The following is a 27882-nucleotide window of genomic DNA, read 5'->3' as shown; positions in this document are numbered from 1 at the left end:
CTTACGGGCCGCTCTGTGCCCTGCGTAGGGGGTGACGCAGAAGCGGGGGGGGGGGCACGGCCGGTGGGTCGTCCGTGGCTCAGTAGGGCCGCTCCGCTGCGGGCATGGCGAAGACGGTGGCCTATTTCTACGACCCGGATGTGGGCAACTTCCACTACGGTGCGCGCTTGGCGGCGGGGCGGGCGGTCGCCCGACTCTCGCCTGCCCTGAGGGCGCGAGGAAGGCGCGGAGCAGGCGTGCGCTCCGGGTGCTCCTCATGCCCGGGAAGGGCTCGGCTGTCTGGTGGCCCGGCTCGCTTTCGCCTTCCGGAGAGAGAGGCCTCGGAAAGAGGCGCCAGGAGTTCTCGTTCTTGGGGTTTCCGCGCCTTCCCCCGGCTCCCCGCGGCCGCGGTATCCTGATAACGAGCCCGCTTGAGTTGTAGATACTCAGCACTAGCGGCAGCGGCTTCCGTGGTCAGGTTAAATGTTCCAGAGGGCTTTCGCTCGTTTAAGGACGCTGTTGCGGCTAGCCTACTTCACTAGCGCGCTGTACGTGGTGCGGAAGTGCCATTGCGTGTGTGGGGCGGGCGGCATTCGTGTCTGAGAACGTGGCCTGTATCTTCATCTGCGCACTGTTGGAGGGGTTGGGCAGGTTCACGCTGCGCTCTTTCTTGAGTTTTGCTGCCTCGATGTATTATTATCATTGTTATTACTACTAGTAGTACTGCTATTCAGTATAGTTCAGTTGCATATTACTTCGCTTTATATTTATAAAGGAAATTTCAAGTGCTCTTGAACTCTGCGTACATATTAAGATCTGTGGGAGAGCTCTCTTGAGGGCAGCGTTACCCACAGAGGCCCGTTTGCTGGGCACATGTGGAAGGGCTTTCTCCTGTGTTGCCCCCAAACTATGGAATGTGCTCCTTCAAGAGCTATGATTGGCCTTTAGGAAGGGTGCCAATTTTAAAATGTGTCGTTGCAATGTTTTTACTGTGTTTAGTGTTTTTTAAAATTGTTTTAAGAGTGTATCATTTTAAATTGTTGTACAATACCTTGATGGCTTTTTAGCAGATAAGGCAGTATATACATGTTAATAACAAATTAGTAAATAAAAATATATTGTGATTCATATACATGTAAATAACGGAACATGCCATGACGATATATGGTGGGGCACTTGCTTGCATGGCTTTAAAAATTGTTTAAACAAATTTGTGGAGGAAGACAACAGTTCTTAGCCATGTAGATTCCAATCAATGGGCCTGTATTTCAGGTACAATAGGGGAATGAATATATCCTCATCTTTTTCTCACACAGTGCCTCACGGGCCACCCACTTCTTATTTCCATATTTATTCATTCAATTCATAACCCGCCTACATACAAATACTCTAGGCAGCGTACAAAGTTAAAAACAATTTAACAAAAAATCCAGCAATAAAAACAACACAGCATAACCAGTATACAAGAGTCAACAAAAAGGAACAAGAGTTCTAAAAAGGGAAGGCCTGCTGGAATAATAGAGTCTTTAATTCCTGCTTCAAAGGGTCAGCAGGTGCATTTCAACCGGCAGGTCATTCCACAACTGAGGGGTGGCAAAGCAAAAGGTCCTCTTGCATGTGGCTGCTAATCTAACATTAGGCAGCCGCAGCAGATAGCCCTCACAGGACCTTAGGTGGCAGACTGGGATGTAGGGGAGAAGGTGCTGCCTAGGTACCTTGGACCTAGATCATGTAAGGCTTTAAAGGTAAGAACCACCACAAATTGGCAGTGAGTGTAAAGCTTTTAAAACTGGTGTTATATGGTCTCCACGGGATGTCCCAAAAACTAACCTGGCTGCCATATTTTGTACCAGTTGAAGTTTCCGAACTAAATATACAGGCAGCCCCAAGTACAATGCATTACAGAAATCAAGCCTAGAGGTTACCAGTGTGTGTGCCACCATTACCAGGTCCACATATTGCACACCTTCCTCTGTGGACCTGTACCAGTGGTTAGCCAACTCCAAATCAATCAACCGGTATTTCTAATGTAGGACTGTTCATTACATTGTATGATGACTTTTCCCTTCTTCCTTTTCATGTCAGGAGCAGGACATCCGATGAAGCCACATCGCTTGGCACTGACCCACAGTCTGGTGTTGCACTATGGACTCTATAAGAAGATGATTGTAAGTATTGCATATGCTGGGCTGAGCACAGCTCTGATGTTAGGGTACTAATATTCCTTTGCAAATATATTTTATAGTTCTTTATATTCTAAACAACTGCCTTTAGCCTCCCACACAAAGCAGGGAGCCACTGAGGGCTGCACAGTTTTTGACTGGCCCTGGTAACCAAACCAAAAACTGGTTGTCTGCCCTTCCCCTTGCCAATTTAGGCCAGGGAAGCCCCCACCCCATTTCCCTTCCCCACAGGAAAGGAAGGTACAGGGGTTGCTTCTCTGGCTGCTGCTTGGCTGAGGTGCCCAACTGCACAACGGCCAGGACAGTCCCCACCCAGTTCTGCAGTTCCAAGTCTGGGAAGAAGATGCTGCTTATCATGCTTGCCAGACTGCAACATCTCACTTCTCATAGTGAGTGAAAATATGGGAGTTTGACTAAGGTAAAAATAGCAAAGAGTCTTGTGTCACCTTATTATGACATAAACTTTTCATTAGATCCATAAAGTGTAATTCTAAATTGGCAGGTGTTGTTTACTTCTTGTGTTATTTAACATGTACATGGAACCAGTGCCTAGAGGTGGTAATGGGCTGGATGAGGGCTAAGAAATTGATGTTCAGTTCAGACAATGCAGATGTGTTCCTGATGGGAGGGAAACTCTGGAATTGGGATTCAAACTGTTCCAGATAGGGTTGTACTCCCCTTTAATGACCAGGTTCTCAGTTTGGAGGTGCTCCTGGATTTCACTTTGCACCTGGATGGTGAAGTGGCCAGGATTGCCTTTGCCTAATTTAGGCTGGTGTACCAGCTGTGCCCATTGCTGAGGAAATCAGACTGGACCACTGTAACACGTCCCTAAGTTACATCAAAATTGGATTCCTGCAATGACGTAGGGAAAACCACTAAACCATTCAGGTATGACCTAAATTGTATCCCTTATGAATATACAGTGGAGGTGAGGAATAGATTTAAGGGATTAGACCTGATAGACAGAGTGCCTGAGGATCTATGGATGGAGGTCCGTAACATTGTTCAGGAGGCAGCAACGAAATCCATCCCAAAGAAAAAGAAATGCAAGAAAGCCAAGTGGCTGTCTGATGAGGCTTTACAAGTAGCTGAAGAAAGAAGGGAAGCGAAAAGCAAGGGAAAAAGGGGAAGATATATCCAACTGAATGCAGAGTTCCAGAGAGACAAGAAGGAGAGACAAGAAGGCCTTCTTAAATGAACACTGCAAAGAAATCGAGGAAAACAATAGAATGGGAAAGACTAGAGAACTTTTCAAGAAAATCGGAGATCTCAAGGGAACGTTTTGTGCAAAGACAGGCATGATAAAGGACAAAGAAGGCAGGGACCTAACAGAAGCAGATGAGATTAAGAAAAGGTGGAAAGAATACACAGAAGAACTATACAGGAAAGATCTTAATGTCCCTGATAGCCATGAAAGTGCGGTCACTGAAGTTGAGCCCGACATCCTCGAGAGTGAAGTCAAGTGGGCCTTAGGAAGCATTACTAACAACAAAGCTAGCGGGGATGACAGTATTCCAGATGAGCTATTTAAAATCCTAAAAGATGATGCTGTTAAAGCACTGCACTCAATATGCCAACAAATCTGGAACACTCAACAGTGGCCACAAGACTGGAAAAGTTCAGTTTACATTCCAATTCCAAAGAAGGGCAATGCCAAAGAGTGTTCAAACTACCGCACAATTGCACTCATTTCACATGCCAGCAAGGTGATGCTCAAAATCCTATAAGCTAGGCTTCAGCAGTATGCGAACCGAGAACTACCGGAAGTACAAGCTGGGTTTCGAAGAGGCAGAGGAACTAGAGATCAAATCGCCAACGTTCGCTGGATCATGGAGAAAGCAAGAGAATTCCAGAAAAATGTCTATTTCTGCTTCATTGACTGCGCTAAAGCCTTTGATTGTGTGGATCACAACAAACTGTGGCAAATTCTTAAAGTGATGGGAGTACCAGACCACCTTACCTGTCTCCTGAGAAACCTGTACGAGGGTCAAGAAGCAACAGTAAGAACCAGACATGGAACAACCGATTGGTTCAAAATTGGGAAAGGAGTACGACAAGGCTGCATATTGTCGCCCTGCTTATTTAACTTATATGCAGAGTACATCATGAGAAACGCCGCGTTGGATGAATCACAGGTCGGAGTTAAGATTGCCGGGAGAATTATCAACAACCTCAGATACGCAGATGATACTACCCTAATGGGAGAAAGCGAAGAGGATCTCAAGAGCCTCTTGTTGAGGGTGAAAGTGGAGAGTGCAAAAGCTGGTTTGAAACTCAACATTACAAAAACTAAGATCATGGCATCTGGCCCCATCAGTTCCTGGCATATAAAAGGGGAAGAAATGGAAGCAGTGACAGATTTTACTTTCTTGGGCTCCAAGATCACCGCAGACGGTGACTGTAGCCATGAAATTGAAAGACGCTTGTTCCTTGGGAGGAAAGCTATGGCACACCTAGGCAGCATAGTAAGAAGCAGAGACATCACCTCGCCGACAAAGATTCGTATAATCAAAGCTGTGGTTTTCCCAGTAGTAACATATGGCTGTGAGAGCTGGACTATAAGGAAGACTGAGTGCCGAAGAATTGATGCTTTCGAACTGTGGTGCTGGAGAAGACTCTTACGAGTCCCCTGGACTGCAAGGAGGTCAAATCAGTCCATCCTAAAGGAAATCAACCCTGAGTGCTCATTGGAAGGACAGATACTGAAGCTGAAGCTCCAATATTTTGGCCACCTAATGCGAAGAGAAAACTCCCTGGAAAAGACCCTGATGCTGGGAAAGACTGAAGGCAAAAGGAGAAGGGGATGGCAGAGGACGAGATGGCTAGATAGCATCACAGATGCAATTAATATGAACTTGAGCACGTTCTGGGAGAGAGCGCAGGACAGGAAGGCTTGGCGTGCTATGGTCCATTGGGTCATGAAGAGTCGGACATGACTTAATGACTGAACAACAACAATGTGCTCTAGACAGGACTACCTTTGAAGAGTCTTCAGAAGGTTCAGGTGGTCCAGAATGCAGTAGTAAGATTGTTAGTAAGTGTATATCTGTGGGATCATGCTCCGCCTGTCCTGTAACTGGCTGCCAGTTTCAAAGTGTTAAAAACCTTAGGGTGGAATCGTGTGGGTTGCACTCCTGATAGGCAGAGGGCTCTGAGTTCACAACCCTCCATCTATCCTGTGCTTTTGCCTCCGTTCCTCTGTTTAAAATGCAAAAAGCAGCTAGATAGGCCTCTGAGTCCGTCAAGCTAACTTACCTTTCTGTGGGTGGAGAGCGGACTGAAGAGCTCATAGGATATTGCATATCACAACCTCTTCCCTCCCCACCCACCAGCACACACCTTTTTCTCCCTGTCCAATGCGGTTGTGACCTCTTAAGAGAAGCTTTCTGCGGCAGCTGGGAGCAGGTGGGGAAGAGAAGATCAGATCTCCTTCTCCATGCATGTAGCTCTATGTACGGGCACAGAGGAGGTGATTTGCAACTTCCTATGTCCCCACCCCCGACCCCCTGTTTAGGGCACCATAGGATTGCTCTCCCCACGGTTTTGTTCCGGGACTCCTGAGGGATCGCCTCCTCCCATACCAGCTTGCCTGCTCCCTAAGATCAGAAGGAGATGTGCCCGTTTCTGTGCCCTTGCTAGGGTAGGGAGAGATCAGGCCTTCTCAGTGGCTGCATGAATATTGTGGAACAGCTTGCCTTAGAAAGGGCTTCACCTGCACTTCATATCTTTTGCTGGGTGGTGAAGACTTTTTTTGTTCCTGCAGGCTTTGCTTGCTAGGTGCTGATCTATGTTTTATCTGTGGTCTCTGCCCTCATTGTTTACTTTTTCTATATTGTTTGTATTTTTATTGAATGTATTGTTTTAAATTACATTTTTAAATTAATGTAAGCTGCTCTTGTTGGTGCATTGGCACTAGAAGGGCAGGAAAGTAATCTCTATATAAATAAAAAATATGGCTTGAGGGAGTGGAGAGGTCAGAGGGGAATGAAATGCAAAAAGGCCCAACAGAAATTTTTTGTAAAAACAAAATAGTTACAGTGGCCATTAACAAGGCAGTGTAGGTGATAACACAAACATTCTGGCATTGGTTAGCTAATTAACACATGCAGTGTGATTAAAAAACTATAATCCTGACTTTAGCCATTGGTGATAGAATAAAATTTCCTGATACGTTGTAATTCAGTGGTTTTACATGGAGCTTCCCTTTGAAGTTCAGTGATAGCCATGTGTCATTTTCTGAGTGTCCTTGCAGGCTGAAATGTTCTTCTGCTTTCTGAATATTGCCCATTCTGAAATCAGATTAGTGTCCATTTATTCTTGGGGGTAGAGACTGACCTGTCTGCCATATGTAGAATGCAGGAGGGCATTGTTGGCAGATGATAGCATATATCACATTGGAAGGTGAGCAGGCGAATCAACTCTTGATGTTGTAGCTGAGATTATTAGGTTCTGTAGTAGTGCTGCCTGCGTAGATACAGGGGCATAGTGGGCATTTGGGTCTGCTGCAGGGTTTGGTCCCTATGTTTGTGTGTTTGTTACACAGCCTGATGCTGGTGAGTAGCTCTTTTAGGTTAAGGGGCTGCCTTGTTAATGGCCACTGTAACTCTCTTGTTTTACATAATCATCACTGTATGTCCTTTTTGCATTTCCTTCCGCTCTGACCTCACTCTTCTTCATTACCCCACAATCAGATGTATATATGCTTGCCAGCTCAGGATAACAGTCCATGCATCTGAAGAAGTGGTCTCTGGTACATGAAAACTTATGCCATAATACATTTGTTAGTCCTCAAGGTGCCATAAGACTTGTGGTTTTTTTGCTGCAACAGAGTAACACAGCTACTCCTCTGGAAATTGTGACTGGGGGTAATATAAACTGGATCTTTAAATTTGAAACTCATACTTATTAAGGTTTTCCTCTGCTGATTGAATTCAGCTCTGAATGAGAGAAATTTCTCCTGCAGGTATTCAAGCCATACCAAGCATCCCAGCATGATATGTGCCGCTTTCACTCAGAAGATTATATCGACTTCCTTCAGAGGGTGAGTCCCAACAACATGCAAGGATTCACCAAGAGCCTCAATGCGTTTAATGTGGGGGATGACTGGTAAGTATTGCAGACCTTTTAGATGTATGGGATGGGTGAGACTCAGGATGTGTGGGGTGGGCAACCTGTACATTATTGAGGCAACATTGAAAACATCTCTTCATTGATGGCTTCTGTGGCCTGTTTGTGTATTAAAGGTACACTAGAAACTTGTGGCCCAAGATTTGGCTAGTTATTTCAGCTAATTATGAGAGATTCAACTCCCCATGAGCTGAGCTTTCCTGCTTTTTTTTGGTTCCATGGCCCAGATACCTTGCTTCTTTATCCCCATTCCTACAGGCCAGGCAGCTGTTCCTAGGCCACATATGGTTTTAACCCAGCTCTCTTGCTCCCTTTCTGGCTTTTTTTCAGTCAGATTTTGGCAGCACATGTCAGCTTATCTGGATTGTGCTTTTGAAACCAAAAGTAGAAAAGTGTCATTTTGAGCTTGTTTCTAATCTTACAGGTATTGAATATCAAATGTACAACTTTATGGGGTCTACAAGCCCACGTTCCTTTACCAGACAAAACCCAATTTAAGTGTGTGACTGAAAAGTGTGGAAATATATATTTACTTTTGGATATTCAGAAAATTTAATTTGGCCTTTTCCACATTCACATTTTAGACATTTAGATACATGCATCTTGCTAAGAAGATTTTTGGTTGTTCACATTCTTTCTGTCTGTATTTATTCTGCTAATACTCACTCTATCCAAGTTGAAATTATTACTAGAAACCGTACTTCATTGTGAGGATTCTATTACTGTAGCAGCAGAGGCTGAACATTTTACGCAGTAAATGTTGTATATTGAGACTAGTTGAAGCAACAGTGATGGCAGAAATAATAATGGAAAGTTTGTAAATATCTTAATGCTAAAGTATGGATATGGGGAGTGCTATCAAGGAATGGGGCTGAAATAGTGGATGTTAACAAGATAGGAGCAGAACTGGTTTGCATTTGGGAAACTACACAGGATTTGAGAAGTAATACTATCTCAAAAACAGTTAAATGAAACAGTTTTTTAAACTTGTAAAAAAACAGCCTAGTACTTTAGAATGTTGGTCACTGAAGGAAATCAGTGGAGAAAGTTGGCTGTCAAAATACAGAAATCCATAGGTAGGACTGAATATGAAAGGGGAATCTAATACAGGTGAGAGTGATGGGAGAAAAAGAACATCTCTGTTTAGTTAGGATGGAATAGCAAATCAATGTGGAAACGAATGGGTGAAGATGTAGAAGGATGGATGGACTGATGTTGTAGAAGTGGGTTGAGAATATAAATGAATGAAGCTTTGGCCTGCGGAGAGGCTAGCTAGAGAGAGAAGAATGGAAGGCATTCAGCGCTTCCCTATATACACTATGAACATAAGCTGACAATTAAAATTTTCTTAGTTGTCATGACTTCCCCTTGAGAAACCCTGGGATTTGTCGTACTGTGACACAGTGGCTAGTCTGCTCACAGGATCACACCTTTTCCTCCAAGGAGCACAAGGCTGCATACATAATCCTCCTCTCTCTATTTATCCTCACAACAACCCTGTCAAGTAGGTTAGACTGAGAGTCAGTGACAGGAAGCCAGATTCCGGCTGAACATCAGGAAAAACTTCCTGACCGTTAGAGCAATACGACAATGGAACCAATTCCTAGGGAGGTGGTGGCCTCTCCCACACTGGAGGCATTCAAGACGAGGCTGGACAGCCATTTGTCAGGGATGCTCTGACTTGGATTCCTGCACTGAGCAGGGGGTTGGACTCGATGGTCTTGTAGGCCCCTTCCAGCCCTAATATTCTAGGATCTATGATTCTGTGACTGGCCGAGAGTCACCCAGTGAGCTTCATGGCCAACTGGGGACTTGAATCCAGGACTTGAATCCAGTCCCAGTCCAACACTCTGACCAAAATACCTGCTCATTGGCTTCCATTCCACTTCTGGACTCAACTTATAAGTACTATTTTAACCTTTTAGAGCCCCAAACAGTTTGGGATCAGGTTATCTCAAGGAATACCTCCTTCTGTAAGAACCTGCCTGGTTGCCTTGTTCTCCAAGGAGGCCCAGCTCTGTGTTCCACCACCAGCTGAGGTGTGGTGGCTGGGTATGTGGGAGAGGGCCTTCTCTGTGGCATCATCTAGACTTTGGAACTCTCTGTCACAGGAACTTTGGTTAGCGCCCCCTACCTGCTCTGCCTTTAGTTGTCAACGTAAAAATGTGTTTAAGTCTCGTCTTGATTGCCTCCAAGCCTTTTAGTGTCTGCTGCTGCAATACTGTTGCTTATAGTTTTTAATTTGTTTGCTAGATGCCTTGGGGGTCCCATTTGGAACCAAAATATGAGATATAAATTTTTTAATAACTAAACGGTAAAAATATTTTTGTGAAAAAAGCCATCGGTGAGCTGACGTGATTGGGGAAAATTCAACTGTAAGAAGTTTTACACTCCATAGCTGAGCATTGGCTACCATTCCATGATGTCTGAACAGTGTGGTCCACAAAAGGTAGCTGACATTGGCAGCCAAATTAAAAAATGTGATTGTCAGGACCCTGCCTCACCTGCAAGTGGCAGGGTCTTGACCCTAGCCTCATGCTTTGTCCCTGGCCTCATGCTGCACCTCCAGACTCAGAGCTGGCAGGACAGATCATTCCCACATGTGCTGTACTTCTGGGGCGCTCTATACACCTCCATTGTGCAATGCAAAAAAGGACACGCTCCAGCACTTTCTTGAGCTTGGAGCTGTGTAGCAGATTGTGCCTATAGTTGTGCTGGAGGTCCTTTGAACGTCTTGGCAGCACAGCACAACTGCTGAGATGATCACCCACCCACCCGTTTTCCAGCCCCAAGCATGCAAAGAACGCTGGTGCTTGTTGTGTTGTGCTTCCAAGGCATTTTGAGCACTTCAGAAATGGGGATAATACCTCACTCCCTCCATGACTGGAAGGGGGCTTGTTCTGTATGCCAAGGGCCATTGCCTTGTTGACTAGAATTGTGGACCTCGTTAATGATGAGTAATTTGAAACCTTGTACATTGCTATTCCAACTATGGGTTGCAAAACAAAAATGTTGTCTCGCCTATTTTGTGTTTCTTAACTTCTAGTATGGAAGTAACCAGTAAACCCTGATCAGAATGGTCACTGAGCTGGGAAGTGTATCTGTCATGTTATCCTGAATTCTGTGTAATTCTGCCCCCCTTCCTCCCTCTCTCTCTCAGCCCAGTGTTCCCAGGGCTGTTTGAATTTTGTTCTCGATATACTGGGGCCTCCTTGCAAGGAGCAACACAACTGAATAACAAGGTAAAAAGGTGATGGCACGCTTACCCTCTTCATACCCTTAAGATACATGTTTTGGCTGCTGTCAACCAGGTAATTCCAAGAGCTGCTGTAAATCGTGTTCATGATTTTTAGCTTTGGAGGTGTTTCATGAGATCATGTGTAGTGTAGGGCCTGAGAGCCTGAACTATGAAGGAAGTCCCCAGTTCAAATCTCAACACTTGTCATTAATTTGCCAGTTGGCCTTAGGTAAGCCACAGTTTTCTCACGATTATAATGATGATGTATGTGAAGTGCTTAGAATGTGTGAAATAAAGGCTAAGTATTATTATCTGGGGCCGCGGTGGCTTAGTGGTTAAGACGCTGAACTGCAGACTGGAAGGTTGGCAGGTCAGCAGTTCGAGACCCGAGTGCCATGTGATGGAGTGAGCTCCCGTCTTCAGTCCCAGCTCCTGCCACCCTAGCAGTTTGAAAGCAAGAAATTGCAAGTAGATAAATAGGTACCGCCTCGGCGGGAAAGGTAACAGTGTTCCGTGCACCTCGGTGTTCAGTCATGCCGGCCACATGACCACGGAAGCGTCTTCAGACAGCGCTGGCTCTTCGGCTTAGAAACGGGGATGAGCACCGCACCCTAGAGTTGGACACGACTGGTTGGGGACACCTTTACCTTTTTATTATTATCATGGGTATATTGCACAAACTATAGCTTAGCTGTCCTTAGCAATTTTGGGGAAAGGGGATGGCCAGAGATTGATGAGGTAGTTAGGATATAGGGATTAATCTTTGCAGTTACTACCATTTTGGAAGCACAGTGCTCTTTCCTTAGAAGTAATGTGCCTCTTTTTGTTTTTAGATTTGTGATATTGCAATAAACTGGGCTGGAGGCCTGCACCATGCCAAGAAGTTTGAGGTAATGAGGCAAGTCTACTTTCCTTATTTTGGTGGGTCAGGAAGGTTTACTGCTGCTTTTCACTGACAGCATTGATTTTTTTCCCCCATGCTTTAGGCTTCTGGGTTTTGTTATGTCAACGACATCGTGATTGGAATTTTGGAGCTTCTCAAGTAAGGAATTAGTGCAAGTATCAATGTGGTGGTGGGACGGGGAAGATCATGTGAAAGATGCTTTAAGTAATGGAGCTGCACCATAAGTTTTAATTTTTTTTGTTTGAAATAGTTTCTCTTGTGTGGGTGGTCCTTCTCATTCCCTTTCTCTTAACACATTCTCTTCAGGTTTCATGAGCATTTTGCTTTGTCTGGCTTAGAGATGCAAAGGCCCGGGAAAAACCCAGAAAACTTCAGGGAAAAAACTGGTTTTTCCCGTTTTTTCTCTGAGGAACGTTTCTGTGTTTTTCTGAAAAATTGAACAGCTTTGGATCATGAAATATTTTCTTTTAGAATTTAAGACAAAGTACTCTCCCCAAAACGATTTCTAAAAACTATGTAATAAGAACACTTTTATAGAAAGACCGAAGATGTAAAATGTCTGAAAATAATGAAGCCATGGGGAAAATATTTTTAATCCTCTGTAAGCTTCCCAGCATAGTTAGTTCTTTCATTCCTTATTAAAACTATTGTTCTAAAGTTTATTTTAGTGATAAACATTTATGCTCAGTTTCCCAGCATGCGAGGAGAGTCAGCACTGTGCATTCTTGAGAGTAAATGTGCATTCTTGACAGCTTGGGTTTCATTCTGTAGAGTCCTGTGTTTCTGATGCTGTAACAGTCATTTAATGTCTATTCAGACAATAATTACAAATTTACTGAGTTTACTTTAAAAGTTTTAAAATATAATGATAATTTTATGAGCAAACTACGTTATACATAAAATAACTTTAGGAAGAGGAAGCTGCTTTATGTTCCTAAAGCAGTCCTCCCCAAATTGGTGCCCCCTGGATGTTTTGGACTACAGTGCCCAGCATCCCTGACCATGCTGCCTGAGTCTGATGGGAGCTGAAGCCCAAAATATCTGGAGGGCGCCAGGTTGAGAAGGCTGTCTTAAAGCAACAAAGTGACTTTAGGTCTCTAAAGAGCACTAAAAAAATAAATATTGCTTATTTCTTAACTTTCCAAAATTTCCAGTTTTTTAAAAAAAGTTGTTTTACATGGCCTCAAACTTTCCAGAAAACTTTACATCTCTAGTCTGGCTACCTCCTGACATGATACGGTTCTTATCTACCACACTTTTTTGTTTCAGTTTAAGAACTGTTTGCAAAGATGAGTCTCCTTCAGAGTAACAGGAGGCTTGGCATTTTGTTGCTCGGTCTCTTGTGCAAGAGTATAGTTATGATCTATGTGGAGGGGCGGTAGCTCAATGGTAGAAGGTCCCAGGTTCAATCCCTGGCATCTCCAGGTAGGGCTAAGAAGGAAACCTGCCCGGAACCCTTGGAGAGCCCCTGCTGCCAGTCAGTGTTGACAATACTGGGTTAGATGTATCAGTGGTCTGACCCAGTATATGGCAGCTTCCTATGTTCCCATGATGGTGATCAAGGTAAAATTAGAGTCATAGAACAGTAGGGTTGGAAGGGTCCTACAAGACCATCGAGTCCAACCCCCTGCTCATTGCAGGAATCTAAGTCAAAGCATCCCTGACAGATGGCCGCCCAGCCTCATCTTGAATGCCTCCAGTGTGGGAGAGCCCACCACCTCCGTGGGTAATTGGTTCATTGTTGTATTGCTCTAACAGTCAGGAAGCTTTTCCTGATGTTCAGCTGGAATCTGGCTTCCTGTCACTTGAGCCCATTATTCCGTGTCCTGCACTCTGGGATGATCGAGATGCTGGCCTTCCTCTCTGTGAGAACCTTCCAAGTACTTGAAGAGCGCTATCCTATCTCCCCTCAGTCTTCTGTTCTCCAGGCTAAACATGCCCAGTTCTTTCAGTCTCTCTTCATAGGGCTTTGTTTCCAGTCCCTGGATCATCTTTGTTGCCCTCCTCTGAACCCTCTGCAGCTTGTCTGCATCCTTCTTAAAATATGGTGCCCAGAACTGGACACAGTACTCCAGATGAGGCGTAACCAGTGCTGAGTAGAGGGGAACGAGTACTTCATGGGATTTGGAAGCTATGCTTCTATTAATGCAACCCAAAGTGGCATTTGCCTTTTTTTGCAGCCACATCCCATTGTTGGCTCATATTCAGCTTGTGATCGACAGCAATTCCAAGATCCTTCTTGCTTGTAGTATTGTTGAGCCAAATATCTCCCATCTGGTAACTGCATTTGGTTTCTTTTTCCTAGGTGCAGAACTTGGCACTTATCCCTGTTAAGTTTCATTCTGTTGTTTTCCTAGAGTTCTAGTTTTTGGTATTGCTCCCTGGCTAAGCAGCCAGTTTTCCTTTGGGGTCACCCAGCCTCTGCCATCCCACGTAACTATACCTCCCAGCCCTGCTCATTAGCGTTATTGCCCCAGCAGACCTGATTCATCTTGCTTTCATCCTCCACTTCTTGCAGCCTAGCTGCAGAATTTATCAAACCTGCAGTAAGCAAAGAACTTGTGAGATGTGAGGAGTCTCCTGCTTACTCTTGCTGGAGCTCAAATGGACAAAGGGTAGAGAAGATGTAGTAAATTAAATAAGATGTCGACCCTAAGCTCCCCTTGGACGTGGTAATGGAAAAGCTTCTGGACTCCATTCCATTGAGAGTCCCATTCTGGGAACAGCTGAGGTGAGCTACACGGTCACAGAACTAGAAAATCAGGAAAGCTTGCATTGAGTTGCATCATGGAGTGAATTCTGAACAGGGTTTCTGAACTTCTTTTTCAAGCAGGGCACTTGTGCCTTTGAAAGCTGCATGATGGAGAGCAGAGGAATCAAGTTAGCATTCCCATCATGTATTCCTATGCTAGGCATAGCACCACGATTACATAATTGTCTCCCGAGCAGCTTACAAAGGTACAGGAGCCCAGTTAGAACAAAAAGGCTGTAATGGCACAGGGGAGCAGCTGAAGTCACACTGGTTAATGATGCTGGTCCCTTCTGGGAGCGGGGAATATCTTGTCTGTCCACCTGTGGGAGTACTATTGAGGTAAGGAATGATGAGATGGTGACAGTAATGAACAGTGGTCAGCAGCTGCAACACAAGGTCCTGATCATAGGTGCTCAGCAGGCATTGTGCGGAAGTGATTGAGAGAAAGAGTGTGTGCTGCTATCTAAGTGTCATTCCAGTGTCCTTGCCTCAGCCTTCCTTCTCCTGGTGGGGTTGGTGTGTGTGTTGCAGGGGATACTGAGACGGTCATTATCCCTCCCATGGAGGGAGTTGTAGTGGAACTGCAGTGTCTGCTCTGCTCCATGTGCTCAAGCTGTGGTGCTGCATGGCAAAAGGCATCATTTGTGTTTATTCAGTGGTAGTAATGGTTGGGATGGAGGGCCTGGTATTCACTAACAGAAAATATACCTGCATATGTGGGGTTCATGGTCACCAGGGGCTGCTCTTTTTGCATAGTGCACACTTACCCTGTGGGAGAGACATTAGCACTAGATGTTGAGAAAGAACATTTAGCCAATACACGTTTGCATATTCTGCACAGGGGAGGGTGTGGGAGAACTCTCAAGATGTTCAGAGCATTCAAACTTTGAGGCATATTTGTCTTTTCTACCCTCACCCTCCTTGCTTACCTGTATGGATGCTTTTCACTTGCATCCCCAGCTGGAGGAGTGGTTGAGATTCCTGTGGGGTGTCAAGCCCTGTAGAGTACCTGCAGCAATCCTAAGAATTGTCAGCAATATGTTATTCTGCATTTGTTCTCAGGACAGGTTTTGTGCAAAGTGCCATTTCATCAAAGTACCTCCTTGTTTGTTCTAAGTGTACACGAGATGAGTTCAGAGTAATGCAGCTACATGCCCTGCCATCTGAGAGATGGCCTTCCTGTCGGTGCTTCGTATATTGCTCACGGTGTGCCATGATTAGCTGCACTTAGTCAGAATCCTGTGCAATCCTGTGCTCTGTTGTGGCTGTGTGGGAGAAGGTGGGGTGAATGGTTTTTGGCTCGCCATTGAGTTCATTGGGGCTGTTAGCTTGTACCTGTCTCTTTTGCTAGAGTAAGGTTACACTATCATTGTGTCTGTGGGAGCCTAGAATACTGCTTACGTCCTGCTCCTCCACCGTCATGCCCCTAATGCCACCCCTACACTGGCAGAATTGCACTAGCTGTGGAGTTCTGCTGGTGTAACTCTGACAATATGCTGGTAAGGGGACTTTTCACTTGTGCATCTTCAAGATCTGCCAGTGTGGGGATAGTATCTCTAAGTTCTCCTGCAAGCTTAATATGGAATATAGGATTATACTAAGTCCCAGCTAACTTTTACTGAATTGTGTCCTGGGAATTCTTATGCTTTTAACAGTTGTCTGGCTCAGGAAATACCAGCAGATTTGGCTTGTCTTGTCATAGTACTGCCATAGGTTGAAAAGCTGCATCTCCAATCCTCTTCCCTCCCCATAAATTTGACCAGTTCTTCCCTTTCCGCTCTCCTACCTGAAATATCATTTTTTGCTGGCAACTCCTGCCTCCTTCTCTAACAACAAACACATCTTTGGGTATTTGCTCTCTGGCAGGTATCACCCACGTGTACTTTACATTGATATAGATATTCATCATGGCGATGGTGTTCAGGAGGCCTTCTACTTGACAGACCGTGTCATGACAGTGTCTTTTCACAAATATGGGAACTACTTCTTCCCTGGTACAGGTAGAGAACCTTTTATTGCTCTTCATGCTTTAGTTTTCAGTACCAGCAAAGGTCTTTTATATAGGGTAGGCATATTGGAGTGGCAATGTTCCAGCACTTAGCTGAAAAGTGAGACAGAATTTCATCAGGCTGTGGGTGAGACTTGCAGAAGATTGGAATTGTACCTTTTAACCATACCTTGTTGTTAAAAAAGTCAACTTTTGAATTCTGTACTTTGCCCTGCCAGGTGACATGTATGAAGTTGGGGCTGAGAGTGGCCGCTATTACTGTCTGAACGTCCCTTTGCGTGATGGCATTGATGACCAAAGTGAGTGGAAGGCTCCCCTTGGGCCTTGCTTTATGTCTTCTGTGCACACTGGAGCAGACAAGCTGTAACAGCAGTCTCTTGTCTTCTCTTTTGAAGGTTATAAACACCTCTTCCAGCCAGTCATTAACCAAGTGGTAGAGTTCTATCAGCCCACATGCATAGTGCTGCAGGTAAGATAACAGGACACTTAAGCTATAGGAGTTGAGGTTGAGCACTTCTGTGGTTACATTCTATGATTCTATGATACGTGGAGGAACTGGTGGGATTAGGAGATGGGCTAGGACAGTGATGTGTTGGCTGGCTGAGATGGGAAGCCTCCTGAAATTCTGTTGCGTTTTGGGCTCTTACCATAGCTCTACAAATTAGTTTGCAATAGCCAGGACTCCAGTATTGTAATTTTCTCCTCAATTATTTCTTTCCCCCCATTAAGTGTGGTGCTGACTCCCTAGGCTGTGATCGTCTGGGTTGCTTTAACCTCAGTATAAGAGGACATGGGTAAGTCCATCTAACAAGCTTATAAGAATAAAAGGGAAAATTAGGGCTAAAACAGACATGATCGGTTTTCCCAACTTTTTTCCCGTTTAAAGCAGTGGTGGGAGCCCTGATGATGTTGTGTCATGCAGACCAGGTCTGTTTGGACCTGTTGGGTGGGAGGAGGGAAAGTTGACCCTGCTGCACTGTTTCCCATTATAAATTGCCTTCCCAAAGGTCCTATGAATGCAAGCAATTTTTGAGAGTAATCCATTTCTGAATATTGTAACTTTGGATCCTAGGGAGTGTGTGGAATATGTAAAGAGTTTCAACATTCCCCTTCTGGTGTTAGGAGGAGGTGGCTACACAGTTCGCAACGTGGCCCGGTGCTGGTAAGTCTTCTGAAGTGTGGTCTGGCATTCCCCTTTTGTTGAAGATAAGCTGGGGCTTTATCTTTCTTGATTATAAGTGGCACAAATTTGTGTGATGTGAGGATGTTGGGTGTGCTCTGGATTGAAATGGTCTGCCTCTCCTTTCAGGACTTACGAAACATCACTGCTTGTAGATGAAGCTATTAGTGAGGAGCTTCCATATAGTGGTAAGTCACGGTACCCGTGTTAAAATACACAGATATCTGTTATGTCTTTTTATTTCTCTGCCTCTCTTATATCATGCACAACCACCACCAAGCATCGACATTAGCTAATATTCCCATAAAATATGATTCAGAAACAAAACAATTAGATGGAATGTGACAAATGTCACATGTTAATCAGATTTTAACAAGGAAACACATACTTGTGTCCAGGTTGTATTTAGCTGTCATAAAGTCAATAAAAGGGTACCAGACATTAAGGAAAAGGCAGTCTTCTATCTGCTCTCTTTTAAACAGACATATTCTGTTAATGTGGTAATCTCTGCAACCTTCCAGACTTTACACAACCATTCTTTCAAAGCATGACTTCTCCAGTTTCCAGCAACCAAAATCCTAGCAGGAGTTAGTAGATTCTGAACCATTTCTTGATGTATAAAATCGATTTGTTCACTTCCATAACCAAGTAGGATTGTTCAGAGGGTCACAGGATATAGAAAGACACATAATTATTGATATTGCACATATAACCCTTTTTTCAAAAGTAATTAATTAGAGGGCATTCCCACCAACAGTGCACAAAATTTGCTTTGTTACATTCCCATCATGAATACCTGTCTTCACAGTTTCCATAAACGTGAGTCAATCAGTTAGGTGTCAGATAGTATTGATATAGCATTTTATAGTGGTTCTTGTTTATATTAATGCAGAGTGCTGGGGCTTTTAAGAATAATTTCTTCCACACCTGTCATGTAATTGGATTGCCAATTGCTCTTTCCCATCTAATTTTGAAATCATTGTATTTTATTTTCATCTGTCTCTATGTTTATTAGATACATCTGTGATAAAAAGCAGTTAAGTAATACCTTTGCTAGGACCAACCAAAATGCCACAAAAGATTGTGAAAGGTTTTGAGTTCTCCAGAACTTTTCATTAGGTGGTATAAGAGGCAGGGGATGAGGCAAGAAACAGAAAAGTTCAAAAATTGAGCCAGATATTGTGGCTATGAGGTCTGCAGTATACGCTCAGTTTCAAAATAGTGAGTGTGGACTGAATGAATGAGTCACTGGTAGGTGTTGCAATTGTCAGATTACACTGAGCATTCCGGGACAAAGAAGCAATGGGTGACCTCCATTTCTGAAAACACACAGGCCAAAACACATAAGCTCCTGAGTGGACAGAGCAGGAATAAAGAGAAACATGACAGTCTTTATATTAGCAGAGCTGGAGATATGTGTTTTTGTCTTATTAAAAGCTCCTGGGCTGGATGAGGGCCAATAAACTGAAACTCAGTCTAGACCTCTAAATGGAGGTATTGTTGATGGGTGCTTCATCTGCCCAGCTGAGTGACATTCAACATTTTCTCGATCCCTCTGTTCTGGAGGGGCTCACAATCCCCCTACAAAAATCGGGCTCACCGTTTGGGGGTACTCATCGATCCAGTACGAGCTTTGGCTAATAAACCATCTGTGACCTTACCTGGGCAGAGGAAGGTTGGTCATGGTTACCCATGCTCTGGAAAACCCCCACTTAGATTACAGTAATGTATTGTATGTGGGTCTGGCTTTGAAAATAGTCTGAAAACTTTATTTAGTTCAAAATAGGGCTGCAAGGTTGTTAACTGAGACTGGATATTTTGATCGTATCACACCAGTGCTTCGTCATTTGCACTGGCTTCTGGTTCACTTCTGGACCCAGTTCAAGCGCTGGTTTTAACCTCTAAAGCCCTAGCTGGCCTGGGGCCAGGTTACCTGAAGAATCTTCTCCTTGCGCATGTGGGAGGCTTTCCTGGACTTTGTCATCATCTGAGGCCCTTCTCCCGGTGCCCCTACCTGGTGAGATTCAGCAGGTGCCTGTGAGGGAGGTGGCCTACTCAGTGGCTGCAGCCCAGGGAGTCTCGTCTGCTACCCTTGTTTGTATTCTTTTTGCTGCCATGTGAAAACCTGTTTATTCTCCCAGGCATTTTAAAGGGTTTTAAATGGTTTTTCAGGATTTCTGGGGTTCTGTTATTTTAAAGCTCTTTGCTAGTGCTATGGCTGTTTTTGGTCCTGATTGGTTTTCTCTCTGCCATGGTATGCTGTTTTATTGGGTTTTGATCATTTTATGTATTAAATTTTCTAATGTACTCTGCACAGAGAACCCATTGTGTTTTTTTTTTTGAATGGGGGGAACACTGAAGGCAATTTAAAACAGTCTGTCCGTAAAAAGACACAAACAACAGTTCTGGTAAATGTACTGTTGATAGGCCTTAGCCAACAATATCTTATCCAGTGTTAACATATTAGCAATTCATTCCTTTATGTCCTTTTCATCTGGGAACCAAAATGGCACAACATTAGCAAGGGAATTCAGTGGGATCTTGTATCGAGTAATCTGTTCCATACAAGAAAGGATATCTTCCCAATATTCTTGTGCAGGAGTATGTCCCTACCAGATATGCACAAATGCACCTCTGTTTTGGCATCTCCAACATATACTGGAGATTGTCAGTCATCCTCTGAAATCATGTTGGTGTATTTCTGTAGATGTACATAAATCTATAGGTACATCTATATAAATTGATAATTCTTTACAAACTTGTGTCCATTGTGAACTGGAAATTTAATATTAAACTTTTTCTCCCTTGGTTTTGATACTTAAATTAGAAATATCTAAATCCAATAAAGGTTTATACAAGTTACAGTGCAATTCTATGTATGTTTACTTGGAATAAGCCCCACTGCATTCAGTTTTTAAAATTGTGTTAGTGCATTGCACTGCTGCTGGCTTTCATCTTGGTTTCTTCTTTGATTTTATTCTGTTTTCAACTTACGGTTTTTATATTATGTTTTACTGTGTAATTGTATTTTATGGTTTTACTTTTTATTCTGTGAACCGCCCAGAGAGCTTTTACTGATGGGCAGTATAGAAGTGTAATAAATAAAAAATGATAATTCCCTGGCAGCTGCCCTTGCGCCATTCTGGGCAGCAGTGTGATGCTGGAAAAAGTGCAGAAAAGGGCAACTACAATGATCAAGGGGCTGGAGTATCTCCCCTATGAGAGAAAGTTTTTTCAGCTGGGATTTTTCAGCTTAGAAAAAAGACAAGCGAGGGGAGACATGATAGACGTCTACAAAATTATGCATGGTGTGGAGAATGTGGATAGGGAGACATTTTTCTCCCTCTCTCAGAATACTAGAACCTGGGGTCATCTTATGAAGCTGATTGGTGGGAGGTTCAGGACAGATAAAGGAAGTACTTCACACAGTGCATAGTTAAGCTATGGAATTTGCCACCACAGAATGTAGTGATGGCCACCAATTTGGATGGCTTTTAAAGGAGGTTGGACAAATTCCTGGAGGAAAAAGCTGTCAATGGCTATGTACTACCTCCAGTACCTCAGACAGTGAGCCTGTGTACACCGGTTGCTGGGGAACATGGATGGGAGGGTGCTGTTGCGCTCATGCCCTGCTTGTGGGTTCCTGGTCAACAGCTGGTTGGCCACTGTGTGAACAGAACGCTGGACTAGATGAACCCTTGGTCTGATCTAGCATGGCTCTTCTTATGTTCTTATGTAGTTTGAAATCGGCTATTTCTTGTTTTTAAATGTATATTGATTTCTAATAACAGTATGTTATCCACACTCTTTATCTGTCCCTATGCAGAATACTTTGAATACTTTGCTCCAGACTTTACTCTTCATCCTGATGTCAGCACTAGAATTGAGAACCAGAACTCAAGGCAGGTGAGTAGCTCCGGCCATATCTATTTATTACATTGCTATACTGCCCAATAGCCAAAGCTATCTAGTCCAATTAACTCTCAGGTCTCTTCCCCATCCATGTCTCCTCTCTATTCGTTTCAGAAGATGCGCTATTAGTGCCTCTGGTTTCCACTATCCCATTCCAAGCAGGAAGGGAATCTCTTACACTGTTGGTATTTGTAGTGGCTACAGCCAGACAGGAGTGATGGCCAGTGGCAGCCCTATTAAGAGGGCTCTCTGGGTGCCGCACTGCTGAATGCACTCTGCCCACCTGTGCCTGTACCTTTAAAAAAGAAAAACTCTCTGCTGTGCTGCTGCTGACTTCTCCGATTGCAGCGGCCAGCTGCTGCACTACCAGTAGGGATGTCAGAGAATTCCACCACGGACCGAAACGGGATCGAATTCCCTTCAGTCCGTGCCACGGAATCCTCTGCAGAACGGCACCGCGAGGTCCTGTGGAGCCAGCAGTCATGCAGCTTTTTTCATCGTCCACAAAGAGTTGCGAAATTTTCGTAAATAAAAACACAGCGTAGTATATTCCGATAATAAATACTTAAGTTTTTTTTAAAAAGGAATTGTGCTCACTGCCTTGTTTGTGGGTGTTCTTTTTAAATTGAAATCCTCCGTCTCCGTTTACTTTCAGCCAAAACACTTCCTCTTCCTAGGGACTTCCCAAAAGAAGGCTGTCCTAGGTGTGCCTGAGTGATAAACTATTTGTTAGAGCAATGCTGCGTTAAAGAAAGAAAAAACCTTTTAAAATGACCATGCTGCTCCAGGACCGACATGGTCATTTCAAAAGGTTTCTTTTTTCTTTAAAACAGCATTGCTTTAAACAAATAGTTTATTGCTCAGGCACACCTAAGACAGCCTTCTTTTGGGAAGCACCCAGGAAGAGAAGTGTTTTGGCTGAAAGTAAACGGAGGATTTAAATTAAAAATACGTAAATATTTACGAAAAATAGCGATTCTTACGGAAGTTATGCAGACTCACGGAGACGGCTGGGCACCGGAATTACGGTTGTTGGTATGGATTCATCTTCGTAATTTTTGGAGCGGAAAAAAAAAGAGGAGAATTCCAGGGGCTTGTGAACAGCGGAACGGAGCACTGGCCGCAAACTGCGGAAGTCAAGCAGCACAGAAGGTACACAATTCGTACATCCCTAACTACCAGGCTGGAACCGGGAACTCCTGGTCTGGCACAGCAGTGTCGTTTTAAAAACTGAGCATGTGCAAATTCCTACACATGGTCAGGGCATTCCAGAACCTTTCCCTGGAGTGGAAATGCTTTTGGAGTCTGTCTGGCGCCCAGGGTCAGGTATTTATTTATTTATTTAATTTATTTATTTCATTTCTATACCGCCCAATAGCCGAAGCTCTCTGGGCGGTTCACAAAAACTAACTAACTAACTAGTGCGAGCGCCCCTCCTTAAGAGGGGAAATTCAACCAAAAATGTGCTCAGCTCAGACTCTTAGTCATAACGGGCGACAGGAGGATCACACAGGGGTGTAATGCTGGCTGGCTGATTGGCTGGCTTGGTTAATCTAGCCAATCAATTGTGTAGGTGGTCTCTGCTGGGTGCAGAGCCACTTGTGGGCAACTGGGCGTGCTGATGGGTGACTCGGAGGCACAGCAGCTCCATCCTCTGTTTGTACTCTAGCTAGACAAGACAAGATAAACTGTTTTCATGATTATGGTATGATCATCTTCTTGCTTTTTAAATGTTTCTTGCTGCTGTTTGTTTGCTGATGTTCTTGTATCATTTGGGGGAGGATCATTTCTCTGTGTGTGTGTGTGTATGTTTTGGGGTGCTTTGGGGTGTATGTGTGAATGTATATGCTTTGGGGTTTTGTGTGTGTGAGAATGAAGGGGGCTCCTATGTTTGTCCTTATCTGTGTGTGATGGGGGGGCAGTCCGTGTTTTACAAAGGGTTCCTGCTGGCTTCATAGAATCACAGAATCATAGAATAGTAGGGTTAGAAGGGGCCTAGTAACTTGAGCCTATTATTCCGTGTCTTGCATTCTGGGATGATCGACAAGAGATCATGGCCTTCCTCTCTGTGGCAACCTTTCAAGTACTTGAAGAGTGCTATCACATCTCCCCTCAGTCTTCTCTTCTCAAGGCTAAACATTCCCAATTCTTTCAGTCTCTCTTCATAGGGCTTTGTTTCCAGTCCCCTGATCATCTTCTTTGCCCTCCTCTGAACCCTCTCCATCTTGTCTGCATCCTTCTTAAAGTGCGGTGCTCAGATCTGGACACAGTACTCCAGATGAGGCCTAACCAGTGCTGAGTAGAGGGGGACTAGTACTTCCCAGGATTTGGAAGCTATGCTTCTATTATTGCAGCCCAAAATGGTATTTGCCTTTTTTGCAGTCGCATCACATTGTTGACTCATATTCAGCTTGTGATCGACAACAATTCCAAGATCCTTCTCACTTGTAGTGTGGTTGAGCCACATATCCCCCATCTGGTAACTGTGCATTTGGTTTCTTTTTCCTAGGTGCAGAACTTGGCATTTATCCCTATTAAATGTCATTCTGTTGTTTTCTGCTCAGGGCTCCAGTCTATCAAGACCACTTTGAATTTTGTTTCTGTCTTCCAAGGTACTAGCTATCCGGCCCAATTTTGTGTCATCTGCAAATCTGATCAGCATTCCCTGCACCACCTCCTCCAAGTCATTAATAAAAATGTTGAAGAGCACTGGGCCCAGGACTGAGCCCTGCAGTACCCCGCTCGTTACCTCTCCGCAAGGGATATAATAATCATTCTTACATGCAAATGCATGGACTTGCCATGCTTTCTCCTGAGCAATCCAGTCCTCCTTGCTTCTTACGAGATACGCATAATCTGGAATTTTGTACGGTGCTGCTTCTGAATAAGCCTGCTATTTTGGATGCTTTGTGATGGATATACAAAGGCATGGATTTTTAAATGCTCTCAACTTGTTGCTGTGTTCCAAAGGCTGCTTTTCTGTGTGGCTCTGAGAATATCATGTATTTAATTATTATCATTATCATTGTTATTATGGATGTGTGGGTTCTCCCCTCCCTCTCCATCATCTTAAAGTCACTTGATTTTTTGTGGAATGGGAGTTGTTGCTGGAATAGGAGAATGTGGGTTCAAAAGAGTTCTTCTTTGTGGCTGTGTGATTCCCTTTCCTTTGCATGTCTTGTGCCTCAGTTTTCTCTTTCTGCCGTGTGGGTTGCTGACTGTTGGGATTCAAAGCTCGTTCCATGTCCTCCTCTTGTGCCTCCTTGGCTCTGCCTCTACTGACCAGCCCTCTGCCCCACCAGTCAGACTGTCCACTGGCCTCCACTGGTGATGACAGGAACATGATAAACCTTTTAGTACTGGTTGGTGTTTGTAACTTTCCTCGCTGCTTTTTCTCCTCTCTTCTGATCAGTATTTAGATCAAATCCGGCAGACCATATTTGAGAATTTGAAGATGCTGAATCATGCGCCCAGTGTCCAGATCCATGACGTCCCGTCTGATTTGCTGAGCTATGATCGCTCAGATGAACCTGATCCAGAAGAGAGAGGTTCAGAGGATAACTACAGCAGGCATGTTTCCTTGTTTACCCCTCAAGTGAAACCACCCACTGTGTGCACCTCAGTCTAATTAGAGCAGGGCTGCGGAACCAATAGGGCGCGGGGGGGAGGGGCTGAACTGCCCCCCCCACTGGGGCCTTGATGTGCTGGATGATGCCAGCGGGCCTGGCCACAGCCACTTTGCCTTCCTCTGTGCCTCTCTGAGCTGCTTCTTTCATGGCTGGCTGAGAGCCCGGCTTTGCACGGTGTGCATGGTCACCGTGAATATTGTGCATGCCGTGTGAAAGACACGGCTGCACTGGGAAGAGCGGCTGTTCTTCTTCACACTGGCTGAGTCCCCTATGGTCCCCCCCCTTTTCTCTCCAGTCTCAGATTGGAGATAATGGGAGGTTCCTTCAGGGGCTTGGAAGCCAAACCCCATCACTGGAGGAACCCCAGGAGGCTCCACAGGCTGGATATGAAACCTCTGAGGACCAGAGGCTTCACATCCCTGAACGAGAGGAACCACGGCAGGTGCCTCCCAGAACCAGCATTGGATGGACTGGGCCTTTGCTTCCTGTCAAGAGTGCTGTTTTTTAGAGGCATGTGGCTGGTGCAATTTTTAGTGGGCAGATTTCAGTCTCTGCTTAATTTTGGACCATTCTCTCCCCCCTCACTCCCACCTTCTCACCCTTGTATTAACTTGTCTTGCAGGCCAGAGGCTTCCAATGAGTTCTACGATGGTGACCATGATAATGATAAAGAAAGTGATGTGGAGATATGATGCCGGAATCATGCATGTTTGGACTATATGGAGTTCGCTGTCTGAACAGTGGTGCTCTGAGCAAGCAGCAGTTTCCAGCAGAAAGCCTCTGCCCGTCCCGCCAGTTGCTTGAAGTGATGGCAGCAGGACTGCCGAGTCAGGCAGTTACTCAGGTGCAAAAGGCAACTGAGAGGTTCTCCCCCCACTGCCTCTGTTCCCCTCAAGACTGTGCCTCTGCCACTGTTTGTGGAAGCAGAAGTTCATAATTTTAGGTTCACACAGGTCTGTTTTGCTGCTGTGAGACCAACTTCAGGAGTTTTTTGCTTCAGGAGACCAACTCTCATTCTGCAGTGACTTTGTCTCACTCTGTCATTTTTTAAGAGAGAACAGGAAGCACTGCTTCACTTGGAACATTTCTTCTGAGTTGTTTTGATACAAATCGTCATTCTGCGGAAGCAGCTGATTTGAAATCCACAGAAAACTACAGTGAAAAGGTCTTTTATTTGCCAGTTTTTAGCCAATTGGTGTCCCCTGTTGCAGTAACTCAGATAAAATGGAGAACCAGGTAATGTTGGTTAATATTTTGCTGAGATGTAATGGAGGAGCCAATTTGGGGCCAATCCAACAGTTCAAGCTCATTTAGTGCTTCACTTTCTTCTTGGGTTGTCCTTGTCACTTTTTTCTCTAAATCAGTGTGCCGAAAACTCTTTATCTGTATGGGTATTTGGAGGGCCAGAAGGCTAGGGCTGTTCTTTCTCAATCTTTCCGCTTGTTCACACTGTGTACTTGGATGCCAGGATGGTGCCAAAAACTCTGGTCAGTTGTAAATTTCATTCTGCACATGTGGCACACTTCCATGACTTCTACACTAAAGCACCTGCCTATAGCTCAGTTCATCCCCTTGATCAGGGGTGGGCTGCTGGTGGCTCTCCAGATGTTTTGGCCTACAACTCCCATTACCCCTCACCATTGGCTATGCTAGCTAGGGCTGATGGGAGTTGTAGGCTGGAGGGCCACAAGTTGCCCACTCCTGCTCTAGATAGATCAGTCTTGCACAGACTTATATCTTGTCTTAGTGGAGGGACAGCTGCTTCTCCATGGAATGGTACCTTGATTGTGGGGAGAAGCTGTTAACTTCAGCATCTTCCTGTTCTTGAACTTCTTCCATCTATGAGTACAATATGTGGTGAACCTTGCCTTTCGAGCACAGGCCTTACACAGAAGCTTGGACCCTAAGGTAAGTTAAGGAAGTTCATGGAAGGAAAATGTGCACTCTCCTCTGTACCTTATCTCATCTTGTTCAGGAATGGTCCTGGCTTTTGGGGGAAGGGGGTGGCAGGGGAGAGAACCATTGGGAAACTTTTCTTCCATTAATTTATGTTAAACTTAAGTTAAACTTAAATTAGGATCCAAGCCAGAGTATAGAAGACTGCAGGTTCTCTTTCCCCATTGGCTTCATAGACATTGATGCAATGTGGGCCCCAGCTTCCAGTGACAGAGTTGGGCGTTACCTGCATACTGGTGGCACTGAGCTCCAAAATCCCTGGTGATCCTCCCAGAGATTGCATGTAGATGTTAAATAACTTGAGGGTCAGAATAGATCTCTGTGGGCTGCTGTGTGCCAATGGCCAAGGTATGAAACAGAAGTCCCCCAGCACCACTTTCTCAGACCAATCCTCTGGAGAGGACCAGAACCACCACACTACAGTGCTACGCAGTCCCATCGCAGCAAGGCAGCCCAGTACCATGGTTGATATTGAAAGCTGCTGAGAGATCCAGCAAACCAATGGGGATGTGCACCTCCTGTCTAGTGTCTGGTGTAGATCATCCACCAACAACTGAATCTGATTTTGTCTTATAACTGGGCCTGAAATTGGATTGAAATGGATCTATATAATCTAGAAAGACCTGGAGTTCAGATGCCACCTTGCTCAATAATGGACTATTCAAGAATGGCTGCAAATTGTCCACTATGATGGGATATTTATTTATTTTATTATTTTTAATAGATTTATATACCACTGTCCATATTTAAAAATATCTCGAAACGGCTGAGGGTTCACTTTTATTTTTTAGAAGGGCCTTGCCACGCTTAGGCACAATGGAATAACACCCTGTTGCGGAGAGGTATTGAGCAGTACTGGTGCCCACTTGGACAGTCCCCTTCTGGCTGATTTTATAAGCCAGGAAGGGTAAAGTATCCATAACAACTGGACCAGCTGTTGCTGAAGCTGATAAATTTGTAAGATACATTGCATAGTGGGCTATTGAATGGTCTGCATCACCAGCTTGTGGG

General features: G+C 44.5%; 2 protein-coding genes across 10 annotated transcripts in view; both read left to right on the top strand.

Moving 5' to 3' along the window:
• Window positions 1–38: 38 nt before the first annotated feature.
• On the top strand, window positions 39–27637 carry HDAC3 (histone deacetylase 3). Of its 9 annotated transcripts, none has more exons than XR_014790338.1 (16): window positions 39–159; window positions 2065–2147; window positions 7129–7271; window positions 10453–10534; window positions 11364–11420; window positions 11517–11572; window positions 16053–16186; window positions 16413–16493; window positions 16590–16663; window positions 16924–16988; window positions 17267–17356; window positions 17504–17562; window positions 21201–21280; window positions 22275–22438; window positions 24699–24856; window positions 25538–27637. XR_014790338.1 is itself a non-coding variant. In XM_084850939.1 (15 exons), exons 1-15 carry the CDS (start codon window positions 105–107, stop codon window positions 25605–25607), a joined length of 1287 nt encoding a protein of 428 aa, XP_084707065.1. In that variant the 5' UTR covers window positions 39–104; the 3' UTR covers window positions 25608–27637. The 9 variants fall into 9 exon arrangements, 7 of the variants coding, with proteins under 7 accessions (XP_084707065.1, XP_084707068.1, XP_084707064.1 ...); XR_014790337.1 differs by having other exon boundaries at window positions 22260–22438; window positions 25538–25625; XM_084850939.1 differs by lacking the exon at window positions 22275–22438.
• DIAPH1 (diaphanous related formin 1) overlaps window positions 26065–27882 on the top strand; it is a 189257-nt gene continuing 187439 nt past the window's right edge. The window contains exon 1 of the mRNA XM_084850935.1: window positions 26065–26151. Coding sequence (XP_084707061.1) covers window positions 26140–26151 — 12 coding nt within the window. The 5' untranslated portion in view covers window positions 26065–26139. The remainder of the gene's footprint in view (window positions 26152–27882) is intronic.

This window comes from Heloderma suspectum, chromosome 4 (genome assembly GCF_057233095.1).
Source record: "Heloderma suspectum isolate Gila_16-S chromosome 4, 16-S_ref, whole genome shotgun sequence".
NCBI classification, from domain to species: Eukaryota; Metazoa; Chordata; class Lepidosauria; order Squamata; family Helodermatidae; genus Heloderma; species Heloderma suspectum.
Note: the sequence above shows the minus strand (reverse complement) of the source record. Positions and strands in the feature narration are given on the sequence as shown.